At 37.0% G+C, this 20,316-nt stretch overlaps 1 protein-coding gene across 1 annotated transcript in view; it reads right to left on the reverse strand.

The window, feature by feature from the left end:
• The window catches only part of CFAP47 (cilia and flagella associated protein 47), a 296,277-nt gene that overhangs the window by 224,686 nt on the left and 51,275 nt on the right, over positions 1 to 20,316 (reverse strand). Inside the window, exons 28-33 of the mRNA XM_054060306.1 lie at positions 16,923 to 17,023; positions 12,946 to 13,177; positions 11,950 to 12,159; positions 7,403 to 7,496; positions 6,548 to 6,688; positions 722 to 917 (exon numbers count right to left, since the gene is read on the reverse strand). Of these exons, the coding sequence (XP_053916281.1) occupies positions 722 to 917; positions 6,548 to 6,688; positions 7,403 to 7,496; positions 11,950 to 12,159; positions 12,946 to 13,177; positions 16,923 to 17,023 (974 nt within the window). The remainder of the gene's footprint in view (positions 1 to 721; positions 918 to 6,547; positions 6,689 to 7,402; positions 7,497 to 11,949; positions 12,160 to 12,945; positions 13,178 to 16,922; positions 17,024 to 20,316) is intronic.

Below are 20,316 nucleotides of genomic sequence, written 5' to 3' on the forward strand. Positions count from 1 at the left end.
TTGGTGTTAACTACCAATCCAAAATCAATGCTGAAAGAGACAATGAAGTTAGGGGCAAGAATAAAAGGGGACAATCATGCAAAGCAATAGAAGTAATAACTACTATTGGTTGAACAGTTTTATCAGATTTGAATACCAGAACTGCATAGGTCAGTCTTAAAGAGAAGAAGTCATTTTGCCTAACCTTCTCAAGCAACCATAAGGCACAAAACTGATCTTGCAAGTAGGACAAGATTTATAATCTGGAACCTTTGTCTCCATTTCCTTCCTAAATGGCATTAGAATAAAGGCAATGCAAAAATTATTCTAGAAATTCTGAAAAGGTAGCTCTCAAACACATCACTGTAAGCACAAACACTAACAACTGTATGTGACTACAGACAGGAAACTGAAGAGAGAGTGATTACTGTCAGCACTTCCTTCCCAAATCATTAATGGAAAGAATAAAGCAAGAAGATACACCTCACTTCACCTTTTATGCCTGGCTAGAAGCTGTAAGAACCCAGAGAACACAGAAATTATTTCATGAATATCACTACTCAAAATATGCTGACCTTGGAACTCAAAACCACAAGGAAAGGAAATGCATACAGGTAGGCAAAAACTTATCCGACAAAAATATTTTCAGTGGTAAGTTGTCTCAATAGCTCTACGAGTGACAATTTTAGAAGTCTACAAGAGGACTATTAGAAAGAAGAATACAGTGAAAGAATTATTTCACCTTTTTGACAATTTTTCCACACAGTTTTTCGATTCTCCTCATAATGTTTATTCAACCAGGTGAGGATGGCTCGTTCATATGGAGAATATATATTACTGGATAAAGGTTCTGATCTTATTCTTGGTATGTGCTGCACACTTTCCAAGCTGAACTGATCAGCAATATTACGTGAAGGAACCCGTGGAAGAACAAACACCTGAAATTACAAAAAGTGTTTTTAAACACAAACTAAAAAGAACAATTTCAAGTCAAATGATAAAAAAAACACTTCAAATTCAAAAGGTTTTCTAATTTAGAAAACATTTAAGAGACTACACATTAAGATAAATGCATAAAACACAAGAGAACAAATTTGCTGAAGTTTTAGGGAGTTCCTTTGCTTCATTAAACAAATGAAACTGAAGCTTCCAAATGGTAGTCTGGAGAGGTCCCAGTTGACTGGAAGATGGGAAATGTCCCAATTGTCAAGACAAGACAATTGTCCTTGAAAGAAGGAAAATCCATGTGATTACAGGCCTGTCAGTCTCACTTCAGTGCCTGGCAAAATTATGGAGAACATTATTCTGGGATTTATCGAAAAGCACTTCAGAGACAATGCAGTCATCGCTCATAGCCAGCATGGATTCACAAGGGGGAAGTCCTGCTTAACCAGCTTAACTTCCGTTTATGACAAGGTCATCTATCTAGTTGACCAAAGGAAGCCAGCGGGTTGGATTTTAGCAAAGCTTTTTATACTGTCTCTTATAGTATCCTTCTGGACAAAACGTCCAGTATACAGCTAGACAACTCCACAATACAATGGGTAAATGACTGGCTGTCAAGTTGGGCTCAGGATGGGGTTACATCGGGCTGGCAGCCAGTCACCAGTGAGGTTGCCCAGGGCTCAGTTTTACAGACAGTGCTCTTAAATGTTTGTGTAACAATCTGGACCCAGGAATTGAACATACATGAAGTGAGTTTGCCAATGATACTAAATTGGGAGCAGTTGATATGAAACATCCTCTTAACTTCAGAATATTTCAACACTAGCCTGAATAAATTTTTTTTATATAAACAAATCTTGCTGTCTTGACAGTTCTTAGCTTGTTTATTGTTCTGATGCTTTCCTTACAAATTCAATGAAATAAAAAAAATCTTGTACAGCAGCATACATAGTCACTCTTGTCAAAAATGGGTTTGAACAAGAGGGTATGGAATAGAGAACAGGAGTTTGAATTTTAAGAGACTAGTTCCAATGTCAAGTCATGTTATCTTAAAAGTTTTGCTTATCCTTTATTGTACTGAACTGAATACCACAGTAGCCAAACTGCATAAGGCTACAACAAAAAAGTAAAGCAGAAACATATCATTCTTAAGACTTCAGCAGGAGAGACAGAGAAGATGAATGTGACATTATAAGGCTGTAAAAATGTATTATGGTAAGACAGAAAGAAAAGGAACAATGAATAAGAAGCTGCTCCTCATGTATTAAACAGAACTAGAATGATGCAAAGAATGTTATCACAAAAAGTTTAAGCTGATGTAAACTTGAACCCTTTCAGATCCCCAGCAACCATACGTTCTGCCCCATTCTTGTGTCTAAACAATGGTCAGAAAGATGAAAGACCTATTTGGAAGCACCCCCCCTACTCCAGTATTCCTAGCATAAGTAAATAGGCAGAAAAATGCCACCAGGAAAACCTGGTTTTCCTCACCATCTAAGACATGTTCTTCCAGTAGTAGCCAGCATCTACATTAATGGAAATTCATGATGATGCTTTGCTCTCAGATATCAGAAAGGATACAAAATTTATTTAAAAATATTGCACTCAATGTATACACATGCTAGAAAACAGCAAAAAGGATTTAACAGGATTAAAATTTTTAGAGCAAAGCTGAGGGACCAGCAAAGCTGAGGCACCAGCAAAGCTGAATCATTGCCACCTGAAAACCAATATTTAATTATTTTTAGAACATTAAAAAATGTCACAGATTTAAGTAAGCACTTACAGTACAACTTCAAGTAATTTTCCACTTTACATATTTCATTTTAATGAATTCTTTTACATTTTAAGCTGTTCAAAGTACAAAGGTTTCCTTCACGCCAACATAACAACAATTTTCTCCCTATATCTTCTCATCTTCTTCCTAATCACAACATCTTGGGCAAACCATTCTGCTACCCCACGATAAACTACTGTACATCCATGCATACTAAAATCAAACTAAAAATAATCACAGATAAAAAAAACTACTTTTTCCTCTAAGCCATAATTTCAATGAAGACATTTGCATTCTCCACCATGACTTTTCTTTTCTTATAAACAGGTGAGCAAACTATCAGATGTTAATTTCATATCCTATAATCTTATCACTAGAGGAACAGATTAATCACAACTGGGTTTGGCTGTTGGTAACAGTCAAGCCATTCTCTGATAATGCTGAGAAAATATGCAGAGAAAATATTTTGCTTAGATTAATTAGGAAATGTTTTCACACTACCTAATCATACTAAATAAATCACAAGATTTATTTTGATGTGGTATACAAATATTATTTCTTCACTGGTTTGATTAAGTTTAAACAAAATCTCATCATGCCCCATTTCTAACAATACAAAAAATAAAGTTAGTGATATACTACAGAAATGATTAAGTTAAAAATTCTCTTCTTTATTCTTTTTATTTTTTGTTTAAAGATGTCTTTAAACTGTTACTGTAAGAAATACTGGAAACTTTCTTAAGTGGCAAATTGCAATTATTAATAATCTGATGAAAATTAAAGTTAGCTTCCTTTTACCTAGACATGAATATTATCTTATCAAAACAAAAGACATAACTGCTTTAACAGCTAATACATTTTGATAGTACACGTGTGAATGTTTGAATTGTGTTTCTCGAAATACCTGTGGCGGGTTGACCTTGGCTGTATGCCAGGTGCCTACCAAGATGCTCTGTCATCCCCCTGCTTCAACTTGACAGCAGGACAAAAATAAGACTCAAGGCTCATTAGTTGAGATACGGACAGGGAGATCACTCAGCAGTTACAGTCACTGGCAAAACAGACTCAAATTGGCGAAATTAATTTATTTTATTCCAAATCTAAATCAGAGTAGGATAACAAGAAATAAGAACAATCTTAGAACACCTTCCCCCTACCCCTCATTTCTTCTGAGGCCCAACTTCACTCTTGATTTCTTTACCTCCTTCCACTGGATGGCACAGAGGGACAGGGAATTGGGGTTGCAATCAGTACTTTATGCATTGTCTCCACTGCTGCTTCTTCCTCACAGTGTCAGGTCCTACCCATGGGAAACAGTCCTCCATGAACTTCTTGAATGCAAGTCCTTCTCACAGGCTGCAGTTCTTCACAAATTGACCTAATCTGGGTCCTTTCCGCAGGCTGCAGGACTTCAGGAACAGGCTGCTCCAGCATAGGCCACCCATCAGGTCACAGGTCCTGTCAGAAAACCTCCTCCAGCATGGGCTCCTCTCTCCATGGAGCTACAGGTCCTGCAGAAGCCTGCTATAGAGCTGGCTCTCCATGTGGTCACATTCTCCTTCAGGCACATGCTCCAGCACGGGGACCTCCACAGGCTGCAGGGGCACATCCTCCATCACCATAGTCTTCACCATGGTCTGCAGGGGAATCTCTCTCCAGCACCTGGAGCACCTCGTTCTGCTCCTTCTTCACTGACTTTGGTGTCTGCAGAGCTGTTTCTCTGACATATTCTCACTCCTCTCTTCTGGCTCCTGTTGTGCCACAGTTTTTCCCCCTTCTTAAACATGTTATCACAGAGGCACTACCATCATTGCTGATTGACTCAGCCTTGGTCAGTGGCAGGTCCATCTTTGAGCCAGTTGGTACTGGCTCTCTCAGACACAGAGGCAGCTTCTCACAGAATCCACCCCCGTAAGACACCTGTTGCCAAAACCTTGCCATGTATACCCAATGCAATACTTGACTGAATCAAGCCATTTCAGGTGGCCCATTTTTTAAGAGTTTCATCTCATAGCAGTCTGGCGAAGTTCCCATGGACTGGAAAAGGGGAAATACAATCTCCCTTGTTAAAAAAGGGAAAAAAGATGACCCAAGGAACTAGAGGCTATTCAGTCTCACCTCTGTGCCTGGCAAGATCATGGAGCAGATCCAGACCCTACTGGAAACTCTGCTGAGGCACACGGAAAATAAGGAGGTGATTGGTGACAGTCAGCATGGAGGGTTAATCATGCCTGACAAATTTGGTGGCCTTCTATGACAGGGCTACAGCATTATTACAGTAAATGACATAATCTACCTAGACTTTTGCAAAGCATTCACCATTGTCCTGCATCACATTCTTGTCTCTAAACCGGAGAGATATGGATTGGATGGATGGTCCACTCAAAAGACAAGGAATTGGCCGTATGGTCACACGCAAAGAGTTGTGGTCAATTGTTCAACTGACCTGGAGACTGGTGACGTGTGGCTTTCCTCAGGGGTCAGTATTGGGATTGCGTAGTTTAACATCAAAGACATGGACAGTGGGATTGAGGGCATCCTCAGCAAGTTTGTAAACAATGCCAAGACGTGCAGCACAGTCAACATGCTGGAGGGAAAGGATGCCATCAAGGCAGACCTTGACAGACTTCAGAGGTGGGCCTGTGAGAACCTCATGAAGTTCAACAAGGCCTACGTATAAGGTCCTACACCTGAGTCGGGGCAATCTGAAGCACAAATACAGACTGGGAGGAGAACGGATTGAGAGTAGCCCTGAAGAGGAGGACCTGGGTCTGCTAGTGGCTGAAAAGCTCAACATGAGCCAGCAATATACACTTGCAGCCCAGAAAGCCAATTGTATCCTGAGCTGCATCAAAAGAAGCATGACCAGCACATCGTGGGAGGTGATTTTGCCCCTCTACTCTTCTCTCATGAGACCTCATCTGGAGCATTGCATCTAGCTCTGGAGCACCCAGCACAAGAAGGACATGGATATGCTGGAGTGAGTCCAGAGGAGGGCCAAAGATGATTCTGAAGCACCTCCCATATGAGGACAGGCTAAGAGAGTTCAGCTTGTTTAAACTAGAGAAGGCTCTGAGGAGACCTTATAGCCCCTTATAGAGGGCCTACAGGAATGATGGCGAGAGGGTGTTTATCAGGGAGTATAGTAACAGGATGAGTGGTAATGGTTTTAAGGTGAAAGAGGGGAGATTTAGATTAGATATTAGGAAGAAATTGTTTACTGTGAGGGTGGTGAGCACTGGATCAGATTGCCCAGAGAGACTGTGGATGCCCCATCTCTAGAGGTGTTCAGGTTGGCTGAGACTTTGGGCAACCTGATCTAGTGGAAGGTGTCCATGCTCATGGCAGGGAGGTTGGAACCAGATGATCTTCACAGTCCCTTCCAACCCAAACCATTCTATGGTTATATGGTATCTCAAAAGGAATAAGTATAATGAAAAATGCTTTCCTGTTTAAAAATTCCATTCTAATATAAGATAAGTACCATGATTATGTATATGTCTAGTCAACTATTTCCAGTGTCTCTAATGAAGGTAACAAAAAAGTATGGCATAAGTTTTTTCATTTGTAATAAGGTATTTCTATAACATTTAATCCTATAAAATGCAGACTGTTTTAACGTAGTATTTCCTAATTGAAATATATTAACACATTGCTAAATTTTCAAAACTAAGAAATTAAAACTGTCAGTACTCAGTTTTTTCTTCTGTCAGAGAGGAATAAAATACTTAAAAGTACTTAGCTTTAAAGATCTGCTTCAGAAAAAAAAAAACTCAAATATACCATAGATCCTTTTTAAAAATGAACATATTTTTACTATATGAAGTAAATGTATCCACAATTTACCTTGTACACCTGCAGTAGCACGTCTGTCCAAGCTCGTTTACTCATTGTCTCAAATGCACTGTCCTCCAGAACAAATAGATGACTGTTGCTAAGTATGTCCGAGTTTTTCACATTTCCTTTTTCCAACTCAGCCGAGTGACTCTTCAAAGAAATGGGATTTATCTTCAATATTAATTTCAGCAATTTGTATAGGAAATTCACAAGAGAATAATAACGAATCAATTACATAAATGACTGATAATGTTTACTATAATGCAATAGTGATCAGAATTAGAACCATTTACAGTTTGCTGCTGTCTCAGGAATAAGCAGCACAATACAAAACTGACAGAAGTTCAAAGCAGCAATCAAGACAGAGAGGCAAAACAAAGGATACTTTTTTAAAATGGTATCATAGAATCAGAGAATGATCTGACCTGGAAGGGACACACAAGGATTATGGAGTCCAAATCCTATCCCTGCACAGGACAACACTAAAATTCACACTAGTGAGTTTTACTACATCAGTAGAAAGCAATAAAATAATTTTTCTCCATCAGTAGAAAGCAGTAAAATTATTTCTACTTTGAGAAAGCATACCTGTTGGAAATTAACTGCATGTATCAGCAGTATCATAAGCAATGGAAGAGAAATAACAGTGGAGGAAGGTGTAAATGTTTGAACAGAAATTTAAGCTGGTGCCATCTCATGCATGCACTTAAATTCATGGTCCAAAACAGTCACTACAGTAGGAATACTCATGGTCCTCAGAGGATTTCCATTAGTATTCAAAGGACTGACATTATACATGTGGGTCTTCATTAAAATAGGAACAAAAAATGAAACAAAACACACACAGAAGAAAAAAAAACCTACCTTTTGTACAGTTCGCACTTCAATCCATTTCTTATATTCATCAGGTTCAAACAGAAATTCTGGCATAACATGAGAGAGACAGGCTCCTTGGCTTCTGAAATCATAAAGCAGCAAAACTTTATAAGTAGGTAAGAAGATTCTTTTTAAGAGAGTCCAAGTTTGTTCCTTCTATCTGCAAGGTCTTCTAAGTTTTATCTGAGTACACTTTAAACTAATGATGCATTTCTATTAATTGCTTTAGATTGCTTCTGTTTATAAAGTTCATGTTCAATTCCTATGCCAACAACTGAATGCTAAAGGGACATACAACTCTGGACAGAGTGGCCTTTTTATGAGAATTGCTCCTCCATAAAGGAGGTATTATAGCACAAAGCATCAAAACACGCAATACCCATTTCCCTGTGAAAGCCAAAGGACCAGTGTTACATAACATCAGTGGAATTACAGCTTCATGATGCTTTTATCTGTCTGCAGGTCTGATATTGGAAGTCTTATAGGTGTATAGAAACGTATTCCAAAACTCTGTTAATTGTTAAACTAACCTTTCTCTTCTGAAGTGACTAATAAATGCAATAGGAAAAGTAATTACAGTAACAAAAGGCAACTTCATGAAAAGGAATACCAAAAAAAAAAAAAGCTAACTTCCAATTAAAGAAAGACCATTACTTATCTCAAGTGACACAGTTTAAACAAATGTTGCTGGAAAGAGAGGAAAATAAGGAAGAATTCTTAAGGTTTCTTTCTCAGGGCAGCAGAAATGTTTCCTGACTTTTAGGCCTGAAAAATTATCCTAATGTATTTAGATTTACATTTACAGTTGTAACATACCTAAAAGGAATAATAATCAGATGAGCTTTCCTTCTTATACAACCAGTCTTTCATTCAAATGAAATGATCATGCTTTTCTGGTACCATACAGTCAAAATTTATTTACTTTGTATATTATAAGTCACACATCACAGTTTAAACTTACGATGTTAACAGTATCTTTTTCTGTCTCTATATTTACATAGTGACATATCTCCTCAGATTATTGAAATGTCATGTTTCATACAATTATCTAGCATGTTTTTTAAAGCACAAATATTTTTATCAAGGACTCAAAATAGTATCAAGGTAGTGGTCTGGTCCTAAAATTCACCACATCTGAAATTCCCATTTATCACAAAGTTATAGACCCCATCCCATAAAATCCCTTTTAAAACTAAGTACCTCCCCAAATGCTAAAAGAAGGAAGCTATACATCTTACATATTTTCAGGTGTCCTATCCTTCTTTCAATGTTTTTACTTGGTAGCTATATGGAAATAGGTGTCACCTACAACTTCCGTCTTCAGTGAAGCTATATTACAACTTTAGATATCATCATAGTAAAGTTGGGTTCTGACAGTTTTCATAATTGTCTGCATTTTGTTATTGAAGAACACTGTGTTTAAAAAATTCCTCATCATTAAAGTCAATGTTTAATACAATGCCAGTTCTACAAGATCAGTATTTTCACACCGCTAATACTTATTCCTCAACAAATTAGTTAGTTGCAGTGTAGGATACTCAAACTTTTTCTTTAGTGCTGTGGGAATGTACCAAAGAAGATTTTTGAGGGAAGGAAAATAAAAGAGATACTTGGCGTGTTTCTTCAAACAGCAAAAACCATCTCCCTGCTTTAGCAAGTGGAAAATTTGAAAAATGAATTATGCTGACCAGAAAGTAGTGTTTGGGGAAAGAAAGCTGAGAACTGTTCCTGTTCTCAGAGTGCTCTATTCAGACTTCTTCAGGAGGGAATCATAGAATTACAGAATGTTTTGGGTTGGAAGGGACCTTAAAGATTATTTAGTCCCAACCCCCTGCCATGGGCAGGGACACCTCTCACTAAATCAGGCTGCCCAACGCCCCATCCTTCTTGGCCATGAATGCCTCCAGGGATGGGGCATCCACAACTTCCCTAGGCAACCCGTTCCAGTGTCTCACCACCCTCATTGTGAAGAATTTCCTCCTTATGCCTAGTCTAAATCTGCCCCTCTCCAGTTTATACCCATTTATACCCATTAGTCCTACCATTACAAGCCTTTGTAAAACTCCCTCCCCAGCTTTCTTGTAGCCCCTTCAGGTACTGGAATGTCGCTATAAAATCTCCTCAGAGCCTTCTCTTCTCCAGGCTGAACAACCCCAACTCTCTCAGCCTGTCCTCATATGGGAGGTGCTCTGGCCCTGTGATCATCCTTGCAACTCTCCTCTGGATCTGTTCCAACAGATCCATACCCTTCTTATGTTGAGGATTCCAGAACTGGACACAATACTCCAGGTGGGGTCTCACAAGAGAGGAATAGAGGGGCAGAATCACTTCCCTTGCCCTGCTGGCCACACTTCTTTTGATGCAGCCCAGGATACGGCTGCCCTTCTGGGCTGCGAGCGCACATTGATGGCTCATGTCAAGCTTCTCAGTAAGCACCTCAAATCCTTCTCCACGGGGATGCTCTCAATCACATCATCCCCCATCCTGTATTGAAATCCGGGGTTGCCCTGCCCCATGTGTAGGACTTTGCACTTGGCCTTGTTGAAGCTCATGAGGTTCACACAGGTCCAGCTCTCCAGCCTGTCCAGATCCCTCTGGATGACATCCCATCCTTCCAGCGTGGCAACTGCACCACTCAGCTTGGTGTCATCTGCAAATTGCTGAGGGTGCACTCGATCTCACAATGTCTATATCATTGACAAAGATATTAAGCAGGACTGGTCCCAGTACAGATCCCTGAGGGACACCACTCATCACAAATCTCTATCTGCATGTTGGGCCATTGACCACTACTCACTGAATATGGTCATGCAACCAATTTCTCATCCACTGAACAGTCCACTCACCAAATCCACATCTCTCCAATTTAGAGAGAAGGACGTCATGGGAGACTGTGTCAAAGGCTTTATAGAAATCCAGATAGATTACATCCATTGGTTTCCTGTGCTTACTTTTGTGGTTACCCCACCACAGGAAGCCACTACGTTGGTCAGACAGTTTGCACTTTCCACAAATATCAATGAACATGCAGCAATAGCAGATCACAAATTAATTACTCGTATCTAGGCTGGCTCTGGATGTCTTGCCATAATTACATACAGTCATGTCAGTAGTGCAGACAGCAGAAATTTTCGCACTAGCATCTATAACATTCTTAAATAACAGCTTGTACCTAGAATATTTGCATTTCTTCACAAGTAAGGAAAAAATATCCATAAATTTTGAACACTGAAGAAATCTGACAGGATTCACATAAACTAGAAGAAGCAAAAAGTAACAGGATGTGGCAATAAGTGCATACTGAGCACTAACTTAATCATCTAACATCAAATACATATAAGCACAGCAGCACGGGTAGACCCGCTTTTCTGTGACAACCTGAATGGTTTTGCTAAGACTGTTATGGATTACTTCTCCATTTCCAACCATCAGATCTCACCAGTTATCAGCCATTGATACATGTGTGTACAGAGGCATTGAACTCAACCTTGACCAGTTGGACACTGTTCCAATTCTGCTCTGAATGTTAGTGAGTTAACAAACAAAACTGAGTATGACAAAGAGGTTTTATTAAAATTTATGTATTTAATAGTTTTCCAAATTGCCCAAGAAACTACCTTAGAGACACTTATATTTCTTTCCAATTGCAGTTATGCTTATCAAAAGGAGTTGGGATCCACTTAGCCCAAAACTTACCATCATTTTTAAGTAGGCAAATAGCATCTTGTATGCTAGTTTCAAGATGCCTAGATTCCCTGTAAAAATCCTCAATAGGAAAACTAGACTTAAGAGCCATAAGATTTTTAATTTCTCTAGGTATGCTCCAAAAATACCCAATAAAAACTCTTTAAGAAAACTTCTTAGTTACTCTGCAATATATAGCACTCATTCTGCTATTGATGTGAAGCCTGACACAGCTTTTTTGTTGTTGTTGTTTAGGTAGCTAAATTTTACAAGTTTTGCATGCACTTTTTACTGTCTTCTATCATGCATTTTGATTCAGTGCATGGAGAAAGTTTATGGGATCTACTGAGGTGAAGCAGTGTTCCCAGGAAGATGGAATTCTTTAGAGTTCTATAACAGAACAGAAAGAGGTGTTTGAGATAACAGTAAACAGCATGGTTTCTTGTTTCCATAAAGTTTTTTAAACTTGTAATTTATCACTTTTTGGAATAGTTCTGTTGATGAATATTGTGGAAAAGACGTTGATGGCACTACACAGTATCATTATGCTTTCAGGCCTTACAAACATCAGAAACATTGCTTCTTGGGACTGTTATATCACTGCAGCTACTGGTCTTCCTGCTACCATGGACTTCCAGTGTTGGATATAATGCTAACAAAGGGCACATCAGTTAGTGTAAACTGGTAAAAATAATTTAAAATTTATAATACATAAATTTTGAATAGCAAAAAATACAGCATAAATAAAACCCTAAAACTACTGCATATTGTTCACTTGGAATGATGTTCAAAATATATTAATAAAAACAGTGGAAACCAAAGAGATGCATTTTTGTTATACATGTACTTACGTAAGGAAAGCAAGCATTGTAGAATGCTGACAGTAGAGCTGTAACACTCGTTCAACTGGATCAAGAGGCAATGACTGGCTCAATGTAATGCCTGGTAACCACTGTCCACTCAGATAGACTATCATGTCATAAATAGACGTAGTATTTTTGTAGAGGATTTTTTTTAAACCTTTTTCTTGTGAAGAGGTCATCTGGACTTTACACACATCACTAAGAGAGGAAAACGGTATAATATTACTCTGTTAAGTGCACAAAACAAGCAAACATCATATATATCATGACGGTAAATTTCATAAAAAATAAAGTTGCAGCAAGAAAGTTGAAAAGTATAACGCTTATTCTTTTTTACAGAAATTTCATAATAATGTAAGAACGTTGACCTGCATGGAAAAATTAATATGTGAAATATTTCACAAATAAATTTTTGTTTGTCACTGCTTTCTATCAAGCACAACTTTGATTTCTATCATGTTAATTAACGCACAGGAAATTGGCTTCTTCGTTACTTAGTACCAAGCTAGACAAGATCTACTAAGTGATGGCATTTAGATTGATGGATTTCCAGGGTATTTGTGAGACTGTTGATTATAAGATTGGCTTTCCCATTCATTTCCTGATGTTCAGAGTATTTGGGGAAAAACAACACATTATTGTCATAAGTTATTTATGCAACCAAAGGAGGAAGAGTTGCTAGAACTATGTTCATTCTGGGAGAGGAATTAATTTCTGCCAAGAGGGTGACACGTAGTTTGAACTGTGTGTTTAATATACGCTGCGTTATGATATATCACAGTGTCATAGTTGGAAAAGTATTTTAGAAAAAGAAAAATAACACCTGAATACCATTTTCATATAAACAGCATATAGATGCTACAACTTCAATGTACAATTCTGCATTAGAGTGTATTTATATTCTTCAGATCCTATCCAAAACACTTTAGTATCTATGCTAAGATATTGCTAAGCAGACATAAGTTAGCTCTAAGCTCTAGTTACCGTCTTAGTGAATGTGGTATTGAGATAGGATTTTGTCCCGTAGACCAACCAAAGAGAGTGAACCAATTCTTAATGGCAGTTAGAGTCTTCTGAAAGAAGATGTACTCCTTTTTATCCTCATCAGGAAAGAAAGATAATTCAGAGTTATTTTCTCTCCCATCACTTTGGCTGCCAGTTTCACTGTTTTCACTTATCATTTCATCACTCTCAGTTTCAAAATTAGAATCTGACCCTGAATGATAAAAAAAAAAACCAGAAAGATTATTTCCCTATTTTTTTCTAGTATAAAAACTTTATTTAAACACAGAATTGTTTTCAGAAAAAAAAAAAAACACATCAGACAACGTATGATGACAACACATCAGATCAATATACTTCAGAAGTAGACAATTTAAGAATACATGTGCACGATTTAGGAATAGAACAAAATATGTTCTTTGAATCCAATTTTCCTCAAAATAAAAATTATTACCCAATCAGAAGAAATAAATTCAGGTATGGCTTTCAAAACTACAGACAGCAATCTTAAAGAAATAGTCAGTTACACAGTTCCAGTAGGTATAGCTTTATCAGCTAGTCAACCCTAGTTTTCCACCTCAATCACATAGCACAGCTCAGTAACTGATGAGTTCAAACAACCAGTCAGGCATTGTACAGCTATAATTAAGCCTACACCTCCATTATAAGCCTTTGGACTTTTCTCCCTTTCTGTCAGCTTTCTGTTAGCCCTTCTCTCTCCTAAGTTCTGACCTGGCCAAAACTAAGATCATATTTTTTAACAACTATTAGTTATTAAAAACATCAACCACGACATTATTACATAACAGATAACAGCAGAACAGTTTTCCTCATAGCACAAATAACTTACATGATTCCATCCTTGCAGGTGTATTTTAACAGCGCTTGTGCTTTTAATGTTTCATTAAATTATGCAAAAATAAAACTAATACCTTCAACAGTGAATAAAAAATTGTATTAGGATTTAAGAAGAAAAAAATAATACAGTATCATATAGAGAAAAAGAGACTCAACGTTTGTAAGATCATCATGCAGTCAGATCTCAGTTTGTGCAGTTCTGCCGGCTGACAAAATTACTTTCCCCACCTTGTCACTGGTACCTTTACCAGAGGTTATTGTCTTTTTAGATCTGAAATTGAGTTGCTCTTTTGAACTCTTCTTACATTATTCCATTAAATATGAATCGTGTTGGTAAGGAGCTACTATTTAATCTGTTTAACTATCCTTGTTGGCCTTGGCAATATCTTAGAGAATCATCAGACAAACATCAGCAGATCTGCAAGAGCAGAATTCTAACAGTGATGAAACAGCAGCAGTACCTTCTGCTCTTCTAACTTCCTAGTTAGACAACTAACAGCTGAAAGAACAGAGATGTCAACAGCCTCAGATATTAGTCCCCCGGCAACCTTACAGAAGATCTGTTAATCTTTGTTCATATGGAACAGCACCTTAGCAGAACCCTACTGACAATGGTAGTTTTAATACAGTACTTCATCAGTGCAATAAAAATGTTGAAGTCTAACCTGAGCATACTACTAGACTTTTGCAGAATATAGCATTTTAACAGAGGTTTTTTTCTGCTTCTGTACTCTATGCCCTGCTTCCCATGGTGTCACAGGAGAGGACAGATTCCCTAATATTCACTGATCATATGTGCAAAAGCATTTCAGGCAAAACCTAAAAATGTGAAACATATCTCTTTAAAACAGTAAACTGAAAAGCAGTTATAAGACTTCAAAGTGTCTAAAGTGAATAGCTGCACTATACCTGGCCGAGAATCTTCATAGGTTGTGTCATTGGCTGAAGCAAAGGAACTTGAGGAAATACTACGGGAAAGCGATTGTGGAGTACAAGGCGACTGCAGAACAATTTCTCCAGTACTGCAGTCTTTACTGTCTATAAAACAAGATTACAAGCTGTGGTTGAGTAAAACATATTTTATTGTCTGCGCTCTAACAGTTTATAAATTATTATCTGCTTCTATATTTTTCTATTTCGTGCTTCAATTAATGAAGCAACATTTCTCATATGATTCATGATGAAAATCTCACTCTGGTCATTAGACCAGGGACAAAATAAAAATTACTTGCATATTTTTCTCCTTTAACTCTAAGTTTTACAAGCTTTACAAACTTTCCAAAAAGCACCTATCAGAACAGTGTCGATTCAAGAATTCTAAGCCGTGAAAAAAATATTACTAAAGAATTTTATCATAACTCTGTAGTAAATCTCAGCATATAATTATCAAGCTCCTTCAGGCACACCACTGCACATTTAACAATCTAAGCTGAAAAGTATGCTTCATCAATCCATTAGTTCTGTCAGAACATATATTCCGATATGTTGGTGTACAACAGGATTACAATACCCACTGCTAGCTATCTCTCATGCTAGTCTCCAGAACAAGAGTAGAAGAGGAACCCAGTACAGACCAGAAAGAGAAGGACAAACTCCATGTTATTAGCTTTAATTTTAGATTGCTGGCACTGTTACGGTTTGGAGCAAATAACACAGGAGCATGGTGTCAGATACGTAGAAGCAAAGCCTTCCTGAATATACTTCAAAGCTACTGTATGGTACAGATATGGTTTGGTTACATTAATCAACATTCCACACCAAAACATTATATTCAAAACCACATATAGTAGACATAAGGAATTTAGTGGTAATGACAGACAGTGTAACCAAAGCAATAAGCAATCAACACAGGACAGAAATATTCCAATTTTTAATGGGAAATCAGTTTTATCAGCTCTTATAAAATAATAACAATGTTTTGTTTAATCCTTAAGGGAAACCTACAGAGCATCTTAAAAAAAAATAAATCACACATTTAAAAGAAATAATACTTTTCCCCCTTCCCTATCTTCATTTGATTGTGCTATCATCCATGAATGATATCTATGATATCTATGGTATCATGAATGATATATATGGTATCTACCTTCTACATTAAAAAGAAAAAAAAAATCCCCCTTTCAGCTTCACAAGTACCAATTCTATTTTCTCATAGACAGTCTCAGTAACACACTCATTTTAAGGTAATGTCAGAATTCACAGTCTTCAAAGCTAAATCTATTTCAGACCTAAGGAATTACTTGCTTACTTGAAAAACTTGTCTATTTCATCAAAACATATCAGATCCCAAGCATTATAAAAAACATAATAAATTTACCCTGTACTTGAACCTGCTTGAGCAGGACATTGAACTAGATGATCCCCAGAGATCCCTCCTGACTTGAGTTATACAATGATCGTAATCTCTTCCCTTAAGCAAAAGCTTCACGTAAAGAAATTACAGATCTTCAAGGCAGGCAGAAAGGGGAGGTTGCAGGAGGCAGAGATCCATCTGGGGCAGAGGAGGGGGCACACAGGCAGAGGTGTAGAGACAGAGAGGCAGGCAGAGAGACACTGCACCCAGAAACACTTTTGGTCTCTGATCGCAGGCTTTTTTTCATCCTTAAAATATGACTATGCTCTCCAGCCTTTAAGAACAGTAATTAGAAAAAAAAACCACCTGAAAACTATTACCAACAGGCAAACAATTATTATGTTTTCTCATAATACTGTGTGGCTTTCTTCTCTTTTGCTTTCTTCAAAATACATCCAACTGTCATTCTAGGAATTACTGATAACCACTCTCTAATTTAAATTAGGTTAATTTATTCTTTACTGTTTGGGCTGTTTTACCTACTCATACTTTAAAAGCAAAGCATTCTGTAACATTAAGGTTTGTCCAATATTTGCAATAAATGTTACCTGATTGTATAAATGTTTTCATCATTTTGAACAAGAAAACAGAAGCTATTATACCATTTTAAATATTGAATTGCAGTATCCCGTTCTAATTAATGAGGGAAAAATACTATACCGATGATTACATCCCTGTTGTTGCACTGAAAACATAATATCACACTGCATATAATAGAATTTTAAGTGATAAAATGTTGACTGCTTACTGCTTCTCAAGATAACTTGTTGATCGGAGCGGTGCAATGCCAAATACGGGTATAAAGTAAGAAGGCAATTTTCTGCTGTTGCAGCAACTTGAAGTGAAAACCTGTCCAACACAAAATACAAAAGTGATAGCTTCATTTCTAGCCATGGTAATCAAGATATTTCAGCACAAGAATAAAACACAGAACAAAGGTGTCCTGAAAACTTCTTTTCTCTTCTACTCTGGTTCAGTAGGAGAGTACACAGATTGGACTGCACATGGTGAAATGGGGAAGTTTAGTATAATATTTCCACTTCATAGTTTTACTACAAGCATGCATGTACCATTAATCTGGAAGTCCAAGAGTTTGCAGAGATTTTGCAAAATAAATGAACTCAGTCTCTCTGAGGAGAAAAAGCAATTAAAATTACAGGTGATATTTACGAGTGTCCTAAAGGAGACTGCTAACTTGCAAAATATATGCTATAACTTTTGACACGGGAAGTTTTCTTGAAAAGCAACTTCTGTTTTGATTTAACGTTTGTTTTATAAGCCTTTACAAGAAATGTCAAAATAAATATTTAGAAATAAATAGATTCAATTTAAAAAGAGTAAGATATTGACTGCAGTTACAAAAACATTAGAAATTTATGTGCATGCTCCAATGTTCACTGGAGTGTCTGTACTGTCTGTAGCAGCCATACGAATGTGAAGCAATTCACCTTTTATCCCTCTTTTCACATTTCACCCCAATCTCCCTGGGTGCAGTCAACAAGCAAATCATTGGATCCCTGTTAACCATCTGCATGCATGTTCTTAGCTTACTGCAATTGAAAGGTAATTCAACTTAGCTTAGTCACAGAATCGCAGAATCATTTAGGTTGGAAAAGGCCTCTAAAGATCGTTGAGTCCAGCATTCATCTAACATTGCCAAGCCCACCACTGAACCACGTCCCTAAGCACCACACCTACACAACTTTTAAATACTTTCAGGGATGGTGACTCAACCACTTTCCTAGGCAGCCTGTACCGAGGCTTGACAACACTTTCTGTGAAGTGATATTTCCTAATATCTAGTTTAAACCTCCCCGGCACAACTTAAGGGCATTTGATAGTTTACGTTATCACATAGCTGTTTCTTCGCTCCACATTAACTTACTAACTAACATTAATATTAATTAACTATTTTGACTAAAGCTGTTAAAATTACAAAGAAAAATGTATTTTAATAATTCAAACACTATTCATCTTGCTTTAGTACATTGAGAATTATTTTCCAGGAGGAGCAATATTTTCTGAATAACAGACACTTCAGCTGGAGGACCACCAGAATGGTAGAAAGCCATGAGACCAGAAAGCGACAGCAACAACTATTGGTTTTGGACCATCCTGGTTTTCAAGACTACTCCCAACTATCTGATGTAAACTGACAATACATTATTAGGACAGATGAATGCAGCAAAGAAGCACGCAAATATCAAGAACTTCAATGTTTTCTAGCTCCTTGCTCACTCCAACTTTAAATGACATTGGCAGAATTCAACACCTTTTATTCTCTACAGTATAACAACAGAATACATTCATTTAACATCTGCCAGCAGTATCTATTAAAGACCTGCATGTTTTTTTAGGCTCATTTCCCAGCAGCGAAAAGGAAGGTACTGTTTCCTGCCATGAGACACTGAGATCACATGGACTACCAAAACAGCTGGAACCAATTCATAGCTGTGTACCTTTTAGTGATTGTGTATCAGTTGCATCACTTTGTTATTAGAGGCTAAGATCCCCAACATCCTGAAGTTCCAGCCGTGAACAACGTGCATAACATCAGAAATTACATGAGTTTCCCCGGCTTCCCAGTGGGAGAGAGAAAGAAAGTGAAGAACTGTAAAACATGGGAGGCAAGGACCTCAATACATTTGTGTCATCAATGATCACCATAATTTATCTACCCACCATAGCTACGGGGATTTTTGGACATTTTGCTGTCCAGATTACCATTTCCTTTGATTCCAAGACAGAAAATGTACTTGTTATTTACTACTTTTTTTTAGAAAAGGTGAGTTAAAGTTCATTTCAATCAGTATGGCAGAAAACTTTTTTTCCTGCTAAACTATCTATACAATCAGCAATTAAAAGATACAACAACAATTAGAGGACAAATATATAAACATGCCATGTTCACAGAGGATTTTTTTGGGTTTAGTTTTTAAAGTTGAACTAAGTAAGTGTCATAGCTAAACATTTCTTCCCAGTTATTAAATACTTGCTCAAGGCATTATTAGATTTTATGTTAACTTTTACTTCTATATTGCTGTTCGTACTGTGCAAAGAAATTTCATTTATTCTCCTTTGGAGTCAAAGGGGCAAAAAAGAAGAATAGAGATTAAAATAATATTAGGAAATAACTGCAAAGTCTCATTTAAGGCATTCATGAAATAAATATTAATACACTTTCTTATGATCCACTAAATGGAATCTGCACATAGTAAATTACTTGCATAAATGACAACAATATAGCTCTTTATTTTTCTTTTACAGCTACACATAACATGGTTTTGCTATAAAACATGATTGCCAATCGTCTTTCAAATGTCTTCACTAAAGTAGCCAAATTCAACAATATCTATCCTCTAAACAATGTTCACTCTGATTTAAAAAAAAAAAAATGTTGTTTAAATGGACTTAATATGGACTATCACAATCAATCCTACCAAGGTTTTAGACTTGAATTTAGAAAATCAAAACATCGCAGAACTAAAAAGAGACCAAAATAGAGTCTCTCATCAATACTCATGCTTTCAAATACACCTAGAATTAGTTTTGCTTAGAAGTTAAGGCTCCTCTTCTAAGCGATTAAATGCAGGACACAATATTTTACCAACATATGAAAATTACTTTCTAAGTCACTTAATTTAATTTCATCCTAGAACAGAGAATATGAAGTTGAAGTTCAAAATTTTAGTTCAAATAATTTAAAAATACAAACTACTACTTCAGCAACTGATACTGTGAGATTTCACAGCCTATTAAACAAACCAGGAGCCTATTCAAGACCAGTTACCTTTTATAGGTGTTATAAAAGATTATAGCTTTCATTTGCTTATTATTAATGATCTAGAAGAACCCAGAATCTTGTCTTCCTAAAAGACTCAAATTAACAAAGCAGTTCAAATTCTTCAGTTAAACAGTTTGAAACAAACTGCTTCAGTGCTTAGATAATTAGTTGAATCAGGTTTGAAGTTTGAAAGCACTCCATAGGTCTCCCATGACAGGGGAGCTGGGAAGAATGAGTGCAGCTATGCAGAGAACAAGAACAGCTACAGATTACTACAGAGTGGAATATCAAGGCACACAATAATATTAACAGCAGTAATGAAACCAAAGTCTGGATAAATTACCATTAATTTTACTAT

The sequence above is a fragment of the Cuculus canorus genome, chromosome 1 (assembly GCF_017976375.1).
Source record: "Cuculus canorus isolate bCucCan1 chromosome 1, bCucCan1.pri, whole genome shotgun sequence".
Classification (NCBI taxonomy): domain Eukaryota; kingdom Metazoa; phylum Chordata; class Aves; order Cuculiformes; family Cuculidae; genus Cuculus; species Cuculus canorus.